The following is a 22,991-nucleotide window of genomic DNA, read 5'->3' on the forward strand; positions in this document are numbered from 1 at the left end:
AGTGAAGAAAATGTTCAAAGCTCACAGGAGGCATTTTTTTTTCCCCCGAAAAGCTCCCATTCTTTCTTGTCATCCTTGGTACGAGAAACCATAGGAGGGAAGAAATTAAATAAAATGGCATTAACTGATCAATTTTCCCTGGACACTATGGAGGCAAGGCTCCGCTTCTCTCAGAACGGAGACGACCACAACCCGGCTCCACAATTTTGTTGCTCTATATATATTCCCTGATGAGACCATCAACAAGACCCTGACCCAGTTGGCTTCAGCCTCTCCGTTCTGCCCAAACTTAAACTTACCCATGTCTTCCCTTCACTTCAAGTACCACAATGGTAAGACCCTAGCCTGCCCATTTCCAGTGCTTTGCTTTACCTGACCTGACTCTCATCTCTCCAACAGCTGCCACTGCATATTCCTAACCTGCTCAGCACTCAACTTCTTGACCCAACCTGACCTGTGTATCTCCTCCCTTCTCAATGTGGCTACATAGTGAGGTTTGGTCTGCTCAGCCTCTCTGCTCTGCCCTAACCTGATTCAAGCCATGAATTACCTCCCTGCCTCCCCACTCCTGCCTACAGAGCAGCTTGGTGCCTTGGCCACTGAGGAACTCAAGAAAAGAAACCATTCTTCAGTAAATTGTTATTGTCCTAATTTAATGAAGTTTGATCATTCATTAAAATGTTTTTTTAATGAGAGATTTAGAATTCAACTTCTTTGTAAACTTTTACCACTAGATTCGGAATATAAAGTTTCAATGAAACTTTATAAAATAATTTCGAGAGTGCATATGTTGTGTATTTAAATTATTAAATGGTTGCAAATGAATCCATTCAGGGCTTAAAGGAGGGAACATGTGGGTATTTTAAACTTTTTTGTTGGGAGGTGCGATACCCTATTGGGAGCGACCTTGCTGGGGTCAGGCAACATACACAAAACCCTGTGTTTGGGCAGGCTATTTACATTTCACATTTTGTCCTCTCCTCACATCTGCCATCTTTATCAGCAAGAACTGGATGGAACCACAGTGATTGCTAAGCTCTGGACTGGGTGTTGATGTGATTGGTCTAGATGGAGGCTTCCGCTCCAAAGCCAATGGACTGGGGTGGGTGGGTGGCCGGGTGGAGAGAGAGAAAAGGGGCTCATGAGACTTGAGAAAAAGTGCTTCTGCCCTGAGTATTAAATCATTTACGTTTTATCTGCAAGCAACAGGAGCAGAGCTTGAGAAACAGTTCATCTGCTGAGTAGCTTATGTGCCCACTTCAAAACTGATGCTCCTGCTCTTCAGCAGTATGCTGCTCCCTGTCCATTCCAGCTTCGGTTCTGGCTCCTGTTCTTCTCCCTCCCACCTTGAGCTAGCTCACTTTCCCCCATATTCTCTTATTCGCACATAGTGCAGCGTTTCCTGGGCAGGCCAGTACCAATCTGGACCACAGCTCCGGATCCACTGCAGCATCATCTGGAAGATTGTTCAGTCTGGGACACAACTGCAACCAGCCCAAGCCCTCATATTCTCTCTTCCCTTCTTCCCCCCCCCCCCCCCCCCCCACCTCGAAATATTGTTCCAGAATGCACTTTGTAACCAATTTCTGACTCTTGCCAGTTCTATTATGCCTGACTCCTGCTTTATTAGTTATGCTAATCAACTAGAGGAAAAAAAATGGATGCACATTACTCATCAGCTTTCCCTTTATCACTGTATCCTTTTTATCTCCAAGAAAGAAATCTCCACTGGAGAACTCCTTAAAGTTGCACTTGCCTGTCTACCTACTGTCCTGCTTTGGGTTAGTTTAGTCCCCAATCTCTACAATTTGTCGGCCATATGTTTTTTTTTGAACAATCCTAGCCTGTACTGAAGCTGACCTTTCCACATTAACATTGTCCACGTTCCCCGTGCTTCTTGACTAGTGGTTCTTTAAGCTTGCACGCTGCTACAATCGATCTTATTGTTGAAAATTTCTGCCAGTCAGTCACGGCTATCGCAGTCAACAATACAAGTAGACGGTGTAATTTAGCTTTGGTTAATATTTGTATTGAATGAGAACTTTTATCATTTTTGCACTGATTAAATTTTACACTTTAACGTGACGTGCACTGACAAATTGATGTACCTGTATGTTGAGTAAGCAAGACTGTTCACTATTTACCTCGTTTAATTTTGTGGTGTCAAAAGAATTTCAATAAAACTACTTTAGCAGAGAAATTGTGATTTTTCAGAATACTTACATTTTGTAATTAAATATTTTGAATCTGTAACTTGTTTTTGTCTTTAGGACTTTTGCACAGAACTGTAAGAATATTGAAGATTTAAATCTCAATGGTTGCACAAAAATTAATGATAGGTAAGTAAAATGTGTTTAAATTGGGGTGATTTGTTTTATTTGCAAGATGAACAACATTTTGAGTGTTTCTTTTTCTTTTGGCAGCACCTGCGTCAGCCTTAGTAAATTCTGCACTAAACTGAAAAACCTGGATCTAACATCTTGTGTATCTATAACAAACAATTCATTGAAGGCTTTGAGGTAAGTAATGTTTGGCTTTCTTCTTTGCTTGGGCTATTGTTCTTGTATCTTTTTAACCACAGTGTTTTGTTTCATACATTTTCTTCACATTTTAAATGTTAACCATTCGATTGCCAGCATGTCCAGGGAAATAACTGTCTTCCTGGGCTGGCTGACTTTGTAAGTTTCCAGCTCTTGGTGATTGAAACTAATGTTATTGCAATAATATAACTACTCGAATATCAGGAGTAGCTTTATTATTGTAATATTCAGCCTAAACTACAAATAAACCCTTTAATTCAATTCCTTTTGTGTTGTCCCTTTTTCTTTCATTCTGTCTTCTTTAATTTTACTTTTTTTTTCCCCCCACTCAATCTAACCTAATCTAACTTTTCTGAAGCCTTTTTTAAAAAAAAACTGAGCTTTAAAGTTCTTTAGTTACCTTCTTTCTTTCTTCCACCTGGCTCTCTCCATCCATTTTAGAGATGGAAGCAACATTTTATTTTCTTAAAAAGGAATTTGATTTGCTAAAGCCAAATTTGACAAGGTCATGAGTTTTATTACATCAAAACTGGAACGGCTACCTAGAAATAAGTATTCATAATAGGCCCATGGAGTAAGCCCAGGTGAGTAAACTTGTTCACCGCTTATGGTGTGTGAGGCATTAATTATAAATATTATCCTGAATACTTCGAAGTGCAAAATCATCAATTATTGTTTTTGATACGCCTTTTAGGAAAAAAGACTGCCGAAGGAGTTGTACCTTTTATAACTGCAGCAAACCCTACATCACTTTTGCAATACAACTGCTGTGGCTAGTATTCATTGTACCAGCAAAATCCTATGGAGAAGGTGTCCAATTTTTTTGGAGTCGTGAGCTGAATGTGTACCACAACTATTGAAAGAGCCGTATATGATTAACTTGCTTTTGAGTTTGGCACAATCAGTTAAACATCATGTCCAACTCTTAGCTGTTTTGAGACTTTGTGTTTTCGTGCAAAGACATCTCCACCTCCTTCACTTTTTGTTTGTTTCTTTACACTTCTGTCTCCCTTCCTTCTTTGTTTCCCCCCCCCCCCCCCCCCCCTGTTCTCTTACTTTTTCTTCTTTTCCTTTTCTCTTCTACGTTCTTGCTCTGTTCTGACCCTTCTCCTATTTGTGTGTGCATCCATGGGTCGGGAAGGAGGTGGTAGAATGAAGCAGCAGCAGCATCATCAAGATTCAAGATAGTTTAGAAGCAGCAGCATTGGTGGCCTTGCAAGTTTTGTGGGGGGTGGTTGATGAGAAGAGATGTTATAGACATTGCCATGTGTTTAGGTAGAGGGTGGGGGGCACGTAACTTGCCTGGATTTGGAGCGTGTGCTCCTTTTTGTGTAGGCAGGTTTCAGGTACCCTTATGCTTAGCCGTGCTACATGAGCCTGTTGAAGGGCTACTTTGGTTTGCTCCACTCCCAGCACAAAGCTGTATATGGATGAGGTGAGTACTTACCTCTAGGAAAGCTTGCCAGCAGAAACAGCTGTTCTCCTAGTGAGGGATAGAAATAACAACCAGACAGACAATACTGCTGGCTGTCACAGTAGGACCTGCTTGAGGGATTAACGATACTGCAGGTCAGGATGGAGTTGGAGCACAGCGCTTTTGGGAGTGAGACATGTGTATCAACTCTGTGCTCCTGCTGAGAGCAGCAGTGCCGTCTAATTGTTACTTTTATTCTTCACTGACAGATCAGCTGTTTTCTGCTGGCAGGTGGTTCTTCAGTCAGGAGCTGTTGGGCAGGCTGTTTGAAATCGTAAAGTGGGCCAAACCCGACTTCTTGGGCCAGGAATTTGGACACCCCAGTACAGTGCCTCTTTTGAGGAGAGGGGTAAAGGGTAACAGCAGAGTTGATTCCTGTGTCATTAAAGGATATGCATTCACATTTACATATAATCTTTAACAGTGAAGACTGATCCTATTTAATAATAAAAAAAGCTAACTTTTTTGGTCAAGTGTCAATAATTTTTATTTAGAACACAGCAGAAAGAGCTTGGTTTGTATTCATATTCTAGTCCTGGAACAACAAATTGCTTTTCTCACGTAAATATCCTTTATGATCTCAAGCTGACAGGTTTTGAACATTTTATTTAATACTAATGAAGCTGATAAATGATGGCAGTATAGTTTATTTTAATGTTTTTCCATACCTGCATAATTTTAAAACCATAATGAGCATGTCTTTTACATAATTAAATGCTGGCATTTAAAGTGCCCATTAATCATCTTTGTCCACAAGCTCTTGTTTCAGTGTTCGATTGTTGGCCTTTGATTTTGATGCAGTAAACAATTGTCTGCAGACTCATCAATTTTATATTCTATCCAAATTAATGAAAAACTTTGACATCAACTAGTAAATTTAGACTTTTCTAAACATGTGTTTAACAATCTCTGAAGAAAAGCTAGTTATAAAGCTTAGCTGTTAAAGGGCCGCCCCATCCTTTATTTGTATATGTTATGCTGAAGCATTAATAAATGAGTAGTAAAATTTAAACTCTTGGATAAATTATGTTTGTGTACCCAGCAAACACACTCAAAAAAAAAAATACTCTTGCAAACAAATGCCTTTTTATTAATACTAGGTGGACTAGAGTATGCTTTATTTCATTCATTGCCAGGAGTAAGCCTAGTTCATGGGGTAAATTGAGAAGCTTTTGACATGCATAACGAAGCCTCAGCATTCCCTCGCAGTGGATATAAACGGTGTCTCCCAAAGATGGTTTTTCATTTCCACCTTCAGTAAATTGCCTGGTTTCAGGGTTGGTCAAGAAGTTATAATGGATTAGTTTATTATTTTTTACTATGATGCCATGCCCAGAATCAAGCACTGTTCCAAATGTCAGTGGAAATTCCTACTGTAAGGTGATCCTTGTTGGTGCCTTCCACTTTGATATCAAAGCACATTATACAAGTTGTCTGCCCTAACTGCTCTCCAAGGATCTGGCCAGACCACCAATACCATCACTGAAAGGTTATTCTCAAAAACTGTTGTCGCAAGTGAAGTATGCCCATGAAGCTGCCCTTGTGCATTGAACTATGGATGGGAGCCTATCATTTACCTCAATAGAATAAGCATCCCCTGGTTCCAGAACCTGTCCTACCACAACAGCAATAGACATTGAGAAGCAAAAGCAAAAGACTGCGGATGCTGGAAATCTGAAATTAAAAACAGAAAATGCTGGAAAACACTCAGCAGGTCAGGTAGCATTCGTGGAGGGAGATACAGAGTTAACATTTCAGGTTGATGACCTGATACGGTAACTCTGTTTCTCTCCACATATATTGAGAATAAACCTTGTCCACATATATTGAGAATAAAACTTGATTACTTTACATTATCAGTTCAAAGAAATGTTGCAAGTATTGAATTACTGGTCCAACTATCCCAACACAAACATCATTAAAAAAAATGTTTAAAAATGCATCACACTGTAAATTTTTCTGTCACTTTACTTTGTTCTTTTATAAAAAGTAACAAAGGCAGTCAATTTGGAGTCTACAAAGTGCCCCAGCAATTGGAAAGTACCTTAATTGACACTAGAGACAGAGGGATAGAATTTACCCTTTGGATGCAATTGGGAAATTGTATCCAAAATGGTTGTTACAGTTCAAGTTTCTGCAAAAATTCATTTGTGTAATCACAAACTTAAAATCTTCCATGAACCAGCACAATGGGGTAGCGTAACAACGTAATCATTTTTTTTCTTTCCATTAAAAAGTATTTCTTGATATATTTGAGTGGTAACCTGGTGCAGTTTTATTGATACAGCTGAAAATGAGTATCACCAAAAATAAGCATTTTTAGTAAGGGTGTCCATTCCTCCACCTAATGAGTAACCTGATTTAAAATCACTGAAAATTACTTTATAAAAACTATACTGAACCGTTCAATAAAACCTATACTGAACCATTTAATAGTTTCATTGGTGCACACTAATCATCAGTTTCTTAGTAAATTAAAAATTTTTGGTATGAGAAAACTTTTAAAACTGTGCCTGCTCGTGCCTCTGCGCAGAAGAAAACGAGTGCAATTTGAAGAGCCTTTCCTAACCAGCGTAATCGGCGGAACCTCTCAATTTCGACCTGGGATTGTGGCCAGTTTTGTGGGTGGGGCCTGATCCGGATGAATTGACTCTTGAAACAATGTAAAAGATCACGGAAAACAGGAACGTAAGTGGTTTTGAGTGTAACTCACTTGTGTTTAAAATTCCCCAATCTTTTGCACCTGTTTGGCCGATTCCGCCTAGATTGTGCTGATACCACTGGTGTAAACAAGTGGAAACCCTACCCCAGAATGTCTTAACTGCTGACAGACCTTACCAATCACACACAAAAGAAAGCCAGAGTTCTGATCTCCAGCTTGAAGGGCAATTAAACTCCCACCTCAACCAGCATTTCCTTAACAGCAAATTGGACTTTGTGTTAACGGGACACTGCTTCACCTTAGTAGTGGGATAATACATTGTGCATTAGATGGTCCTATCTTTAGAAAGTATCTGACTTACTGTGAACAACACCATAGGAAATCTGTTAGTATTATATAAGCATATTTCAAAAATAATGAGCTACATAAAAGTCCACATACGACCCGAATTGGAGCTCAATCGCTAGTTCATCAGTCAGATGCTATGCTGTGTTTAAATATATTTTCTTAACTTGAGTCTCTTTTTCAAATTGTTAATGCAGTAGTTGATATGTCTAGAATGAGGGTCCATAGATATAAATCTAAACTTTGAGATTTAGAACAGAGAGCATGAAAAAAATATTGAGTTGATGCTGTGTAATTCACTTCCAGTGTAAGTGGTTGAGGGAGAAACTGTGTCAACATTCAAGGTTAGATTGGATAGGTAGTTGAAGGAAAAGGGATTTGGGAACAAGGCAGGTAACTGATTTTTAAAAATTCTTTTTCTGGTTATGGATGCTGCTGGCAAGGCTGGCATTTATTGCCCATCCCTAGTTGCCCTGTTATGGTTTAATACAACCGAGTGGCTTGCTAGGCCACTTCAGAGGGGAGTCAACCACATTGATGTGGGACTGGAATCACATAGGCCAGACCGGATAAGGACGGGGAGGTTTCCTTTCTGAAAGGACCTTGATGAACTAATTGGGTTTTAAGGACAATCCGACAGCTTCGTGGTTACTTTTACTGATACCAACTTTTAAAATATGATCAGGACTATTTGCTTGGAGGGTAAACGCTTATGTGGACTAGTTGGGCTGAATTTCCAGTTTCCATGTTGTAACTACTTTGTATTTCTGTGTAAATCTTAGTCATTGTAAAAATAATTACCAGAAGCTCCTAGTGTTATACCACATTTCAATGATTTATGAACCCAGTCAGAATTACATATAATTCTTGTGTTATACAATTAAGCCCACTCCTTGTTTAAATGTGATATCTTCTGTTGCTATGATGTCAAACACCATCTGGTAAAGCGGATGATTGGCCTGTAATTGTCTCATGACTGAAGGTCACGTTCTGTTTTTTAATGTATATTTTTAATAAAGCAGCCATCATCTCTCTAAACCTTCCCTCATAAATTTCCAGGCAGGACACCAGCAACATTGGTGCATTCACAGCCAGATTATCTCTCAAACCCTACGATCTGGCCTTTTTAATTTCATTGCTTTGCAGTGATCCCAAATTTGTTCTTGAATTTTGGGTCAGGATCCTTTCAAAAGAAAAGCCTTATCAACTGATTGCAGACGCCACTCATAGTATTAAACCACCTTCAGTACTGGTTGACAAGTTTCCTAATTAATCTGTGTCTGACCTGAAGACTCATTGTGCCAACCTATTGCTTTTCCTCTTTGTTAAAGGGCAAATTCTACTTGATTATATCAGTGCAACAGTGAGTTTAATAATTGTTCCATTTCTACTTCTAAAGTGATGTTCTATGATCTTAATTATTTAATTGACACAGTTCTTTTATACTTCATATTTCAGTCTTCTGCAGTTTCAGATTAAGCTGTTAAAAGTGCTTGTGATGGAAAGGGCCTAATTCATTAGTTTCAACTGCTAAAAAGTTTCAATATACTGTAATTGGGAGACCCTTAAGGCTACTCCAAGGAGAGGTAGCTTAGACTGTGCCTAAATTCTTTTTGATTATGACATCTCATCCTCTAGTAGAAGTCAGGTCACGTCATCAGCCCTGTTCAAGGGAAGGTGCTGAGATGTCCTTTCAAAGTCCAGAATTTTCCAAGTAGAAGCCAGGGCTGCAAAGAGGCCATTTTTAAAAAAAAAACAAGAAGCCATTCTGTGGTGCCCAGTTATCCAATAGCAAATGTCCTTCCCCCTACCCCATTTGAAATTCATTTCCTGTATGAGGCTTAGAAAATTCCTTTGCCAGTCTGGTGCCACATTGATTTTGCCTGGATTTGGTAGGTCAGTAGCCTCTATTATCTTCACTAAACGTTGAGTTTCCAGTTCTTTCTCGCTATTTGCTCAGCTATTTTTTCTAACAAGTTGTGAATGCCAGCTTTTTTCCCATGGTCAGAATTTGATTCCCTTTCAATCAGTTTAAACAGCCTAGTTGGTAATAGTCCAGTTTTTATCTCCATATTATCTGTGCTCTGTAAAAAGCAAACTCAGTCTTGGTATCATGAAGTTCACTATTTATTTTTGGGAAGAGGGTTCACTTGAGATTTGGGTCATCTGTGTTTGTTATGCTTGTTCTTAAATTCCTGCTTTTGTGCTTCTGTTTCAACCATTTCTCCCATTATCCTTTTTACTGACAAATGAGATTGAGCAGCAGCTGGCATGTACCAATTCCGCACAGTCAGGATCTGTTGTGGGTAGGCCAGATCTGGTGCATTGTCTCTTTATTTGATGGCTTGGCTCGTGTGGGGTCAGTGCTTCCTTGCACGTTTTTTTTTCTTTAATAGTGGAAATACCATTGAGCCTGTGGGGAAAACCCCCACTTAAAATATTTCCAAAAATGGTGTAAACTTTTTGTCTGTTGGTGACTGCATTTGGGCTTTGACATCTTGGCTGTTGTGTTTTAATTACAATCATTGCTATCCCAAAATATGGGCCACTTTATTAAAGGTAAATGTGGTATATTGCAGTCTCTTAGCTGCCTTTGGGTAATTCAGTTGGAGAATAAGGAATTCATAAAGCTCACATGAAAGCTGGAACAGTTGATCCAGTAACATGTTCTTGGGATAGGAAATTCCTTTGGTCTCATCTAACCCATGGCTTTGTGTGCATTTGATGAATTGGTTAGGTATTTTGATCATTTGGGAGATGGATTTCACCCATACCTGAGCCGCTGTAATTTTTCTTTTTTGCAGCGAAATTCTTTCATAAGCATAAGATTTTTTTATCCTATACAGACTTTTCTATGTCTATATAATTTACTCCTGTCCTCCTTTGTAGATACAGATCTTTAAGACAGGAAAAAAACTATTTTGTTCAGTGAGTGACACTAACATCATGTGTGCCAAATAGTAATACCTTTCATGTTTTAGCAGCAGTGGAGTGTTCTCTGCTGTTAAGAATTCAGGTAGTGGTTTTGTAAAGCTGCAAAAGACTACATTAAAACAACGTGGTTGTTCAAATAACTGAAACTGTGGTGGAATGACTATGAACTGTACTGTGATAACTAAAATAAAGCAGGTTGCATTGGAAGAATATAGTGTAAGTCAAATATGAATGTTCAGTGCAGCAGATTGAAAGATTTTAGTGCAGAGAAATATAAACTTTACATGCCAATAACTTAAAAGCATTTAAAATGAAAAGAGGCTGAATGAAACTGCTGTGTATGCTGTCATCTAGTGTTCAGTTTTGGAATAATAGAGCTGGTCAAGCCAACAACCATCACTTACATTTCTTTTGCACCTTTTAATATAGCAACGTCCCAAGACATTTCACAGAGGCAGAATGGGCACTGATCAGTACTAGAGTTAGAAGAGATGACCAAAAGCATGGTCGAAGTGGTAGGCTTTGAGGAGTCTTTTAAGGATAGGGAGAGGGGTACCAATGCAGAAAGGTTTAGGAGGGAGTTCCAGAGAGTAAGGTAGAGATGGCTGAAAGCTTTGCCATGGCCGGTGGAGGGTAGAAAGGATACACAGGAAGTCTGAGTCGAAAGACCAAAAGGCATGGGATGGGACGTAGGGCTGGAGGAGATTGCAGAGGTAGGGTGAGGCCATGGTGGATTTGTAAATGAGAACAAGGATTTTAAATTCAGTGCATTGGGGGACAGTGGAGGTTGGCGAAGACCAATATCTGGAGCTACGTTTGGATGTATTGTAGGGTGGAGCTTGGGAAGGTCAGTGGAGAGAGCATTGGAGAGATCAACCTGAAAGTGCTTAAAAATAAAAGCACTAATTGCTGTTTGGAGGTGGTGGATGAGGTATGGGTGATGTTGTAGAGGTGGAAGTAAATAGTCATGACAACAGAAAGGATATGGGTTTGAAAATCAGCTCCAGTTGAACAGAACATTGAGGTTGCACATTGTTGCATTCAGCCCAAGTGAACTGTTGGAGAGTTGGACAAATGCTCAAGAGCACAGTGGTGGTCTTGGATGGGACAGTGGTGGCAGATTGATAAGTGCATGGTAATTTGACCCCATTTCTGCGCATAATATTGTTGAGGGGAAAAATAAACAATGAAAAAGATGGCAGATTTGAAAGGGAGGGGGACAATACCAGAAGAGTTGGAAAGGTTAACAATATCAGCTAGCATAGGGGCCAGGAAAGGAAGTTGGGTAGTCAGCAGTTTTATGGGAATAGGGTTGAGAGAGCAGGAGGTGGGTCTTATGGACAAGATGAGCTCAGAAAGGGCATGATGGGAAAGAAACTAAAGAAAGATGTGCGTTCAGGGCTAGGGCAAGGGTGATCCTTGGGGGGGAAGTTTGGCTTGGTGGGCTAAGGGAAGGGAGGGATACAGAAAGGGCAGCTGAAAGGATGATCTCAATCTTAGAGACAAAGAAATCTAGTAGCTCCTCTCACTTGGTGGAGGAGGCAGGGGAGAGAGGTTTAATAAGAGATCTTTTACCACCATTTTGTTCTTTCAGTAAGTCAATGTATGTCACTAGAAATAACATATATGGTGTACGGAGTAAGGATTTAGGTTTCTAGGGAACATTGTGAGAAAGGGGAAACCTGTACTGACTAGATGGGCTCTACATAAACAGACGAGTAGTAGTGTACTATCAAATAGGATAGACAGACTGATAGTTCCCCATCTTCCTAGTTTAAAGAATCTTCCTGAGTTCAGTCCAGGTGTACACAATAGTCAGTAAGATTTAGATGGGAAGCTAGAACACCATAGTACAGCAAGAATCACTGGCAAGATGATAAACAGCATAGGAATTATTCAAATTTGAATGGGACAAAAGCAAAGGAATGGAAGGGGTTGTATAAAAATGCTAGAATAAATACAATGCAGAATTAGAAGAATTAGCATGCTTGTCATAGAAACATGGTGGAGGAAATGCACAAACTGGATGCAATACCTAAAGGGTATGAACTGTTTAGAAGCAATCTGTGCAGGTGAGGAGGAATGCCATATATAAAGGAAAACAAAGGAGCAAGAAAGGCACTCTAAATACAGCTAAATGCTATAAGCAAAAAGAAGCTACTGGCCGGAATTAGCTATAGACTACCAGACAGCTGACATTGATCAAATATATTTCATGGAGGAGTATAGAGAGCTAGCAGTAGACGTAATGTTTTAATCAAGAATTTAACTCCCCAGGTCTGGAATGGAGTTTGGGTAGTCCTGGGAGATTTTGGCGTGGTAAGCATGTTACATGATTCAGCATGTAAAGAGGAGGGAGCAAGACAAAATGCTGTATTCAACCTAATACAGACCATTACTACATTAAAAATGGCTTGCATTTATATAGAGAGCATTTTAATGTAAAAAAAAATCCAAAGTGCCTCACAGAATTGGATGCTGAACCAAAGAAAGAGATATTAGGAGGGATGACCAAAAGCTTGGTCAAACAGGAAGGTTTTAAGGACAATCTTAAAGAAGGAGAGGGAAGTGTTTAGGGAGGGAATTCCAGAGCATAGGGCCTAGGTAGCTGAAGGCACGGCTCAGTGGTGTGGCAAAGGGAGGGAATAGATGCACAAGAGGCTGGAGTCAGAAGAATGGAGAGTTTGTGGAGGGGGTTGTAGCACTAGAGGAGATTAGATACGGGGAGAGTGAAGCCATGGAATGATTTAAAGGCAAGATGAAATTTCAAATTTAAGGCATTGGGAGACTGGGAGTCAACATAGATCAGCAAGGACAGGGCTGTTGGGTGATTGGGAAAAGATACAAGTAACAGAGTTTTGGATGTGTTGAAGTTTAGAGGATTGGAGACTGGCCAGGAGAGCATTGGAATAGTTGATTTCTGGAGGTGACTAAGGCCTAGATGAGGGTTTCAGCAGAAGCTGGGCTTAGATAGGAGCAGAGATAGACAATGTTACGGAGGTGGAAGTAAGCAGTCTTTGTGATTAAAAGGTTATGCAGTTGAAAACTCACTTTGCAACCTTGGAATTGTATTTGATCCCAAACAGTCTGGTTCACCCTTATGCAGTGGCTGGGGAGGCAGATGGAATTAGTGGCAAGTTTAAGGAGTTTGTGTTGGAAGCTGAATACTATGGCTTCAGTCTTCCCATTGTTCAGCTGGAGGAAATTGTAGCTCATCCAAGACTGAATGTCAGACAAGCAGTCTGACAGCACAGAGGCAGTGGACGGTTTGAGGAGGTAGTAGCGATACAGCTGGGTTTCAGCATACATGTGGAAGCTGACCCCATGTCTATGGATGATATCGCCAAGGGGCAGCATGTAGATGAGAGAGGAAGGGGTAAGGATGGATCCTTTGAGGACTTGTGTGGTGACAGTGGTTGGCGGGGAGGGGGGAGAGAAGCATTGCTGCAGATGCCCTGGATACGCTGGGATAAGTAAGAATGGAACCAAGTGAGGGTAGTCCCACCAAACTGGACAAAAGAGGAGAGGCAGTGAAGGAAGATGGTGTGGTTGGCTGTCAAAGGATACAGACAGGACAAGGGTGAATAAAGCATCGCAGAGAATATAATTTGTGACTTTTGGGATCGTGGGAGTTGAGATGGAAGAGCATCTGGGGAATAGTGAGAACAGGGGTCATAAGGAAAGAATAGTAGTATTAGACCATTAGAATTTGGGAATGCAGATTTTATGGCAATGCACACACGAGAAAAATGCGGCAGGCTTAAATTTGGAAAGAAAAAGAGGCCAAGCTACCAAGGTAGCAAAATGGAACAAGCTTAAAAAGATGATTGAGAGGCCAGTGGCTGAAAAGTTGTAAGAAAATTAGTGAGCAATGAACATAGGAACAGGAGTAGGGTATTCAGCCCTTCGAGCCTGTTCTGCCATTCAATTAGATCGTGGCTGATTTGTACTTCAACTCCATTTACACGCCTTTGATCCATATCCCTTGATACCCTTACTTAACAAAAATCTATCGATCTTTGTCCCGTGCATTTCTAAATGCTCACTAATTTTACCTTGTATTATGGATTCTGAGAGCTTGCTCACAATGGACGTTCGATCAAGTGATCCATAGTTACCTGTTTTATCCTTCTCTGCTTTCTTGAACAAGGGTGCTAGATTGGCTATTCACCATTCTGTGGCACAATTTGAATATTTAAGGAGGATTTAAAAATTATGGCCAGAGCCTTTGCTAGCTCCCCTCTGACTTCTTTCAACAGACTACTGTGCATGCCATCAGTGCAAGATGACATATTCACCATGGGTTTTGCTAATTGTTCCAGAACCAATTCCTTTTCCACAATAATCTCCAACAGTTATTCCATATCATCCTGTAGTAGACCTATGTTTACAATTTCACCATTTATGAGTACTGTTGTAAAATATTTAATATCTCTGCTACATCTTCCTCTACAATTAGAGTCCCTTCATCTGATTGGTCCTACCCTCTCTCTAACTATACTTCTTCATTTTATATGCTTATTTTCTTTTATATTATCTGCTAGCCTTTTTCATATTCCCTTTTATCCCTTCTAAACTCCATTTTCACCTCCCTACTACACTTTCTACGTTCATAATCATCAGTATTGTTAGCCCTAACATTATCGAGATCCAGAAACTCTTCATCCCCTCTGATGCTGCAGAATGTGACCAGTAGCTGCTTGAGCACAGATGTGCTCTGCTCCAGAGACTCAATTTTCAGACACTTGGTACAAATGTGCTGTACCTGGATACACTAAGGATTCACAATGGCACATATTGCACTCCACACAGTGTTTCCTGCACTGATATCACTGTGTCTTAACAAAAGTGTAGCTAGTGTTAGCCTGAACTCCTACTAGCATCAAACTCTTAACAGCAATTAATTTTAGGAAAGAGCAAAAAAAATTCCTTTCCATATGATACCTCAAGGCTGAACTCTTGTTGAGATTGATCTGTTGCTACTCAAATCAAATTTATGATGAAACAAAAACAGAAAATGTTGGAAATACTCAGCAGATCAGACAGCATCTGTGGAGAGAAACAGAGTTAACGTTTCAGATGGATGACCTTTTGTCAGAACTGGAAGAAGGTAAAGGTTTAACAGTTTTTAAGCAAGTGCAGAGCCAGGGGAAAGAACAAAAGAGAAGGCCTGTGATAGAATGGAGGGCAGGAGTAATTACATGACAAAAAGGATGATGGTGCAAGGCAAAGGGGTGGTACTGGGACAAGTAAAGAAACAAAAAATGATGGGTCTAGAGGAGCTGTAAATGGTAACAGCAGAACCATTACCAGCACCTGGTGCCTGAAAAAATGAGTGTAGTTGTTATGATCTGAAGTTATTGAAATCAGTGTTGAGTCTGGAAGGTTGTAAAGTGCCTAATCGAAAGGTGAGGTGCTGTTCTTCAAGCTTCTGTTGAGCTTCATCGTCCTTGGCCTCCTACGCTGTTCAATAGAGGTGGGAGTGGGGCGGAGAATTAAAATGGCAAGCGAACAGAAGCTTGGGGTCATGCTTCAGAGACAGAGCGGAGGTGTTCAGCAAAGCGATCACCCAATCTGCGTTTGGTCTCCCCAGTATAGAGGAGCCTGCATTTTGAGCAGCGACTACAGTATACTAAATTGAAAGAAGTACAAGTAAATCGCTGTTTTACCTGGGAGGCATGTTTGGGGCCCAGGACAGTGGGAAGGGAGGATCTCCTGTACTTGCATGGGAAAAGGAGCAGATGTTGGGAGTGATGGAAGAGTGGACCAGGGTGTCATGGAGGGAACGGTCCCTTTGGAATGCAGGGAGGGGAGGGGAAGATGTTTTATGGGGGTGGCATCGAGCTGGAGGTGACAGAAATGGCAGAGGGTGATCCGTTGAATGTGGAGGCTGGTGGGGTGGAAGGTGAGGACAACAGGGACCCTAAGGTGGTTCTGGGAGGGGAACAGGTAAGGGCAGAAGTGTGCGAAACGGAATGGACACAATCAATGGCCCTGTCAACCACGGTGCAGGGGAATCCTGGGTTGAGGAAAAAGGAAGACATATCGGAAGCACTGGTGTGGAAGGTGGCATTGTTAAAACAGATGCGAGGGAGGCGGAGATTTATGCTGTCTCACCTTACACAATAGCCCAACTGCCAATTGGAAGACTGCTAATCATGCCTCTTTTGTAACCAATGATTTGCTTATTACCGCCTCAAACTAGTTCACGGTTAAAGTATCAAAGAAATAACTTTGAACAGCTCCTAATAAACAGCTAAAATTAAGTAAATTAAAATGAACTTCAAATCAAAATACAGTAAAATATATAAATGAAAATGTCATTGTTTCACTCACTCCTGTTGAAGCTAAAGTCCACACTCTTCTGGAATCTTGCTGCACTGGCATCAGGGCAAAAAGGAATGAACACTAGAGTATAGACCCACTGGTAACCAGCTTGAATGCAGATTAGAGAAGATGTGGATATAGCCAAAAGTTAAACAAGTTCTTCAGTTTGGTATTTACAAGTGGAAGGGAAAAGAAGTTATAGGGGCAGAAACAAAATGGATGTTCCAAGATAAACTGAGGAATGTATTTAAAATTGACATTAATACTGAGCTGGTAATTGGGATACTTGAATAAAACCCAAGTAAATATGGCACTAAATGGGATTCACCCAAGGGTTCTTATAAAGAGAGTGATGCCCAAAGACTGGAGAATGGTAAATGTAGTGTATCTATTTAAAAAGAGAACTCGGGGTGGGGGTCCAAGTAATATGAGACTAACTCATCTAAAATCAGTACCAGGTAAAATTCTGGAATCAATTATCAAGGACAAAATAATGGAGCACTTAAAGATACGTAAACTAATTGGAAAGAGCCAGCCTAGATTAACAAAAGGGAAGTTATGCCAGACCAATTTAGTAGAAATTTGAGAAGGTATCAAAAGATGTGGGTATGGGTGAGAATGTAGATGCAACATACTTGGATTTTAGAAGGCATTTGATAAAGTACCTGATAGAAAACTAGTACACAATCAGCAGACATGGTATTGGTGGAAGTATTTGCCAAGATAGATTGAAAATTGGCTGAGTGATAGGTGACAGAGGGTCTGTGTGAATGGTGTATTCTGGATGGAGACATGTGGCCAGTGGAGTCCCCCATAGTTTGGTGCTGAGGCTAGTACTCCAGAATTTTAGGAATGATCTGGAAGAAAAAAGCATAACTTGAATTTATATAGCGCCTTTCATGACCATGGGATGCCCCAAAGTGCTTTACAGCCAATGAAATACTTTTTTTTGAAGTGTAGTCACTGTTGTAAAGTAGGAAACGCGGCCATCAATTTGTGCACAGCAAGCTCCCATACACATCAATAAGATAATGAGCAGATAATCTGTTCTTAGTGATGTTGGGTGAGGGAGAACACTCCTGCTCTTCAAAATAGTGCAGTGGGATCTTTTACATTCACCTGAATGGGCAGATCGGGCCTCGGTTTAACGTCTCATCGGAAAGAGACGTTAGACCTCCGACAGTGCAGCACTCCCTCAGTATTGCTCTGGGAGTGTCAGCCTGGATTTTGTGTTCAAGTCTCTTGAGTGGGACTTGAACCCACGACCTTTTCACCCAGAGACAAGAGTGCTAGCAAGTGAGCCAAGGCTGACACACTAGCATTAGTAGCTACATCATATTTCAGTGTTGTCCACAAACTAGTGGGTGCAGAAATGCAGTGGAGTACTTGGCGGGGGGGAGAAACTGCAGGACGCCCTAGATTCTTTGGGGAATTGGAAAGCCAATTGCCAGAGGCTGTTCAATATGGGTAAATGCAAAGTAATGCATTTAAGGACAAGAAACAGGCAGAGTTTATACAATTAATGGGGAAAATATTGACCAGGAGGGGATTTTGCAAGGACAGAGGACATGTTTTTTCAGGATGATGGTGATTTTGGAACAGAGGTGGACATTGTCTGCAGAGATGGATGCATTTACAATGTCAGCTAGCTTGGAGGCGAGGAAGGGGAAAAGGGTGGTTTAGATTGTTGGATACAGCTGTTCAAACAGCAGGACGAAGAACTGGATGGCCCCTATTCTCTTCCGGTCTTGAGCTTTCTATGTTTGTAACAATAATAAATGCAACAATTCATTATTCGAGTTCAAATTAGTGAGCCTTTAGAAATGCATGAGATCAAGGATCGCCAGCATAGATGCGTTAAAGTTGTGTTTGATAAACTTGAGTTTCTTTTGTGAAGAAATAAAAGTTTTGATTTTCAGAAGGTTTTTGATAAAATGTCTCAAGAGCAACTGAAATGGGTTGAGGACACTGCAGTGGCTAGCAGTATTAGAGAGCTGGATGTGGGTGTGGGAGGTGTAGGGTGGACTGGGGTATTGAAGTACTGTGTATTGGATGGGGGTTGGGTTATGGAAGCACTGAGGGAAGAGTCGAAAGCTGAGTGGGGGCTAGAAGCAGTTCAGGTCACATTGCTATGCCTCAAGTATATGCCTAGGTCCTGAGTACCTCCCCTGGGTGCAGGAGTGGCCAGAGTTGGGAACTGAGCACAAGCACAGTGCATTTTAATTGGTGGTGATGCTGAGAAGCAGAAGTGTTGGGCAGTGGGCAAAAGGCACCACAGAGAAGGCACAGTTACAGTCTGTGAAGATATTTTAAGAAATGGAGCAAGCCAGCACAATTCCGGAGTGGTTTTTGTTGGTGCAAAATTCTGAAGCTCTTGAGCAAAATATTTTGTTTTTTTTTAAGCCTGGCTTCATTCAAGCAACCTGCCCATCCATGATGAGTATCACCCAAGACTATCTAATTCAGTCGTTCTCAAATGTTTTTTGGCACAGGCCTCACCAAAAATACTTTCAGTTTCTTGTGCCCCTCTAGCTAAGGATACTGATTCTAGTAAGTGGGCAAAAAAAAAGTGCATGTCTTTTTTGCTTGCTGTTTTTAATTCCACTGCTCAATCTTTCAATGTTTCATTGTTTCTTGCCCTCTCTTACTTGATCCTCCATGGTGCCCCTTTGATTCAGTTTCTAGCACTTCTCAGTCAGATGGTTGTGGGTTCAGGCTCCATTCCAGGACTTGAGTACATATTCTATCTTTACACTTCAATGTAGTACTGAGCGAGTGTTGCATCGCTGGAAATGCTGTTTTTCAGATGAAATGTCAACAGCAAAGGTGTAATTACAGCATGACAAGTTTACATGAGCAGTTTCCATTATAAATGTGGACATAAGAAATTATTAAGTTGACAGGAAGTGGCATAGACAACGTTTTTAATATTATAGGTAAGGGCAACACGCATGGTGTTAAAGGGGGGAAATGAATTATGTCTGCTTGCCATGGTCCAATTAACCCCACCCTCTAAATCCACTTCATCTGAAGACTGCTCTTGGTCTTGATTTGTGCAAGGCCTCAAGATCAACTACTAACTATGATTTCTCAGAGGCAAAAGAATATAGAAGTAATCTATAAGTCAAAAATGTTGGTGTTCTTTTTCAGAATCTTTTAACTGAGCTGCTAATGAACTTAACATGGGCATTTCAGTTCCATAGATTCCCTCCCAAGCTGCAGCATAGAAACTGGCAAGCAAACAGTGAACTGAATATAAATGGAAACCAGCATTTATATCATTCTAAAGGCAGACTTCAGTACATCAGATCAAAGAAGTTCTTTTCCATTAGGTAGGCAAGGACCCCCTAATGGGATGATTGCAAAATCCATGGACAGACGTAACCAATTAATGACATGATCAATATTAATTGTTTGTAACATCTGGGTGAATTTATTGTTCAACACTTATTGAGCAGTCCATCTCAACAGAGTTGTCTTAGCCATCTTTTGTTCAGACCAAAACCAGCAGTCAAATTTATTTACAAGAATTGCTTTGTGGAAGCAACTGAGTACAGCAAATAATCAGCATTGCAGTCCTTGATTTCCATTATACTTTAAACTCCCAAAAATTAATAAATCCAAAATTGAGGTGTTCTTTTCAGGAACTTAACTAAATCTTTGAATATAACGTGGGTGGTTCACCTTCGCAGAGCTCTTTCGATCCCCACAATGTGAAAACTGGCAGGGGAACAGGGGACTAAAGTTTTAGGAAAATCAGCATAACTTACATTCTTCCAAGTGCAGGCTTCCCTTTCAACACACTAGGTCAAAGTTTTTTCCAATGAGGCAGGCAGTCATGTTATTAATCCATTTTACTATTCAGGTGGATGGTGTATGAACACTAGACTTCTATTCATTTAGTAGCTGGTTTTGACACATGACAAATAGCTTGGTTTCAGGAGCAATCTGAGTGCAAGTTTTGCTTATATTTAACATTTTATACATAAGAGCACTTCTGATCCAATTAATTTATGATTACAATCAAACAACTATTCTACAGGAGATCTGCTAAATCAGTTAACCCCTATACAAAAACTTACATTTATATAGCACCTTTAACATAGGAAAACGTCCCATGGCACTTCACAGGAGCATTCTCAGACAAAAATTGACAGAGCCAATGAAGAGATATTAGGAGGGGTGACTAAAAACTTGCTTTAAGGAGGGTCTTAAAGGGGGAAGAGAGAAGTGGAGAGTTATGGGAGGGAATTCCTGAACATCATCAGAGCTATCACTTAAGCCACAGATGCTGCCTGACCTGCTGAGTGTTTCCAATTTGTTTTTAATTCAGATTTCCAGTATCTGCAATACTTTGCTGTCTGGTTCCTACAGTGTTTCAACCCATGTACTTGCCAAGGTTAAAAGTTTGACTAAACCCAAATCATCTCCTAGGTCTATAGTTTTAAATGTGTGGTCACCATCGTAGGGTCTTAAACCAACCGGACTGCACCTTTTTTGATTATTTGATTAACATTTTAATAACTAGCACCCTGTTTATAGGCAGTGGAAGGACCAATGCATTTTGAGTCTTTGTTTATTAGAATCAACTAAACTTAAGTCTTGCAGACACAGCTAATATTCAATCCTTAATCTTAAAATTTGACCATCTAAGGGGGAGCTTTTGATCCTGAAGATTATCTTGACTGCTTACACCCTTGCTATTATGAAGAATGCCAAAACCCCGGTCTGATCAACTGATTCCGATCAATGGCCTTCTATTACACATTTTATCATGTATTATACCTATGCTATTGGTATAACAAATTAAGTCAAAAGATCAATCTTAAGCTTGCATTTTCCCTAAAAAGCCATTCCTATAAATAATCTATTTAGCTAATCCAGCATTTCCAGGGAGAGAAAAAATTACATTAAAAATCCTTGTTTTGGGTTAACAACTTCCAGTTCCTATAATAAATATCAAGATAAAAGAGAGCTCCATTGATTACTGCCATAGTTCACACCAAAAAGAAAATTGGCTCATATTTAGTTAATAAGATATTTGAGCCAATAAAGAACTAGTTCCTTTCACTCGACAGGTAGGAAAAGCTACAAATCAACAGCCAAAAAAGTACCATTGTTATCAATTAAATCACTCCATTTGCTTCCAAGTCCTTTGAGCAACCATGTTGGTTTCTTGAGTACAGAGATGCATGTGTAAAAATTTTTTAAAAATTACATCAAGATACAATTTTGAAAATACTCAGCTAAACTTGCCCACAACGTTGGAAGCATTTGTAACATACTATGGCTAAGAAACTTCCCATGTGCAGACAACCCCTCCCCCTCACGATCTCCCTGGCACTTGGAGTTTGAGTTCTGCTCAGATCATAGAATCTTACAGCACAGAAGGAGGCCATTCAGCCCGTTGTGCCTGTGCTGGTTCTTTGAAAGAGCTGTCCAATTTAGTCCCACACCCCAACTTTTCCCCATAACCCTGCAAATTAGTCCTCCAAGTACATTTCCAATTGCCTTTTAAAAGTTCCCATGGAAATTGCTTTCACACCCTTTTCAGGTAGTGCGTTGCAGATCTTAACGACCCTCTGCATGAAAAACATTTTCCTCACTTCCCTCCTAGTTCTTTTTGACAATTATTTTAAATCTGTGACCTCTGGTTACCAATCCACTTGCCAGAGGAAACAGAACAAGTAGGGAGAAACTGTCAAAACCCCATCTAATTTTGAATACCTCTATTTGGTCTCCACTTAATCTTCTCTGCTCTAAGGAGAACAATCCCAGCTTCTCCTCCAATCTCTCCACATAACTGAAGTCCCTCATCCCTGGTATCATCCTGGTAAACCTCCTCTGTACCCTCTCCAAGGCCTTGACATCCTTCCTAATGTGTGGTGCCCAGAACTCTTGAACTGGGGTGGCAAGTTTTAGCCCTGTTGACACCATGTTTTGTGTGGAATTTGTAGTTTTCATCCTTCTCTTATGGAATTACAACATCAGCCAATGCCAAATGATAATCAGAGTGGAAAATTGGGGGTGATGCTTGTTAGATATTTGAAGCTGAGTGGAGTCAATCACTCAGGCCCAGAAATGGTGAATGCTCATCTATTCAGGGTGCTGATCATTGGAAACACGACAATGAGAAAACCTTCCATGATGCAGCACTGTACGAATGACCACTTCAGCAAGAGCTACAGATCCATAATGGGGAGTAAGGGGAGAAAAGAGATACCTTTCTTATAATCATGTGAGTAACTGAAAAAAATTGTTATTGGGGAGGGGTACATAAATGAAGGTACTTGCATCTTAATCAAAGCATGTGGAGCAAAAATTCATTGAGGTGTAGGACAAAAAATATATTTATCATAACTGGGAAGGAAAGAACAATGTTGCTTGCGTCTTAAGTTTTGTAAAGTGGTAGGTAAAAGTTGCGAATATAACTGTCGAGCCCTGTAACTTTCAGCATCAGTAAGGTGTGTAAAATCTTTACCTTGTCAGGCAAGTCATGTCATATATTGATTTAGTAAATTTAGAACAGAGTAGATAGAGAGAAACTGTTCCCATTGGCAGAAGGGTCAAGAACCAGAGGACATAGATTTAAGGTGATGTGATATGAGGAAAAACTTTTTACACAGCGAGTGGTTAGGATCTGGAATGCACTGCCCGAGGGGGTGGTGGAGGAAGATTCATTTGTGGCTTTCAAAAGGGAACTGGAGAT

General features: G+C 40.4%; 1 protein-coding gene across 3 annotated transcripts in view; it reads left to right on the forward strand.

Annotated features, from left to right (window-relative positions):
- The window catches only part of fbxl2 (F-box and leucine-rich repeat protein 2), a 180,942-nt gene that overhangs the window by 68,371 nt on the left and 89,580 nt on the right, over positions 1 to 22,991 (forward strand). For all 3 annotated transcript variants that reach the window (XM_067981069.1, XM_067981076.1, XM_067981083.1), the window contains 2 exons: positions 2,271 to 2,339; positions 2,424 to 2,519. In XM_067981069.1, the coding sequence (XP_067837170.1) occupies positions 2,271 to 2,339; positions 2,424 to 2,519 (165 nt within the window). The remainder of the gene's footprint in view (positions 1 to 2,270; positions 2,340 to 2,423; positions 2,520 to 22,991) is intronic.

Source organism: Heptranchias perlo, chromosome 3 (genome assembly GCF_035084215.1).
Source record: "Heptranchias perlo isolate sHepPer1 chromosome 3, sHepPer1.hap1, whole genome shotgun sequence".
Lineage (NCBI taxonomy): Eukaryota > Metazoa > Chordata > Chondrichthyes > Hexanchiformes > Hexanchidae > Heptranchias > Heptranchias perlo.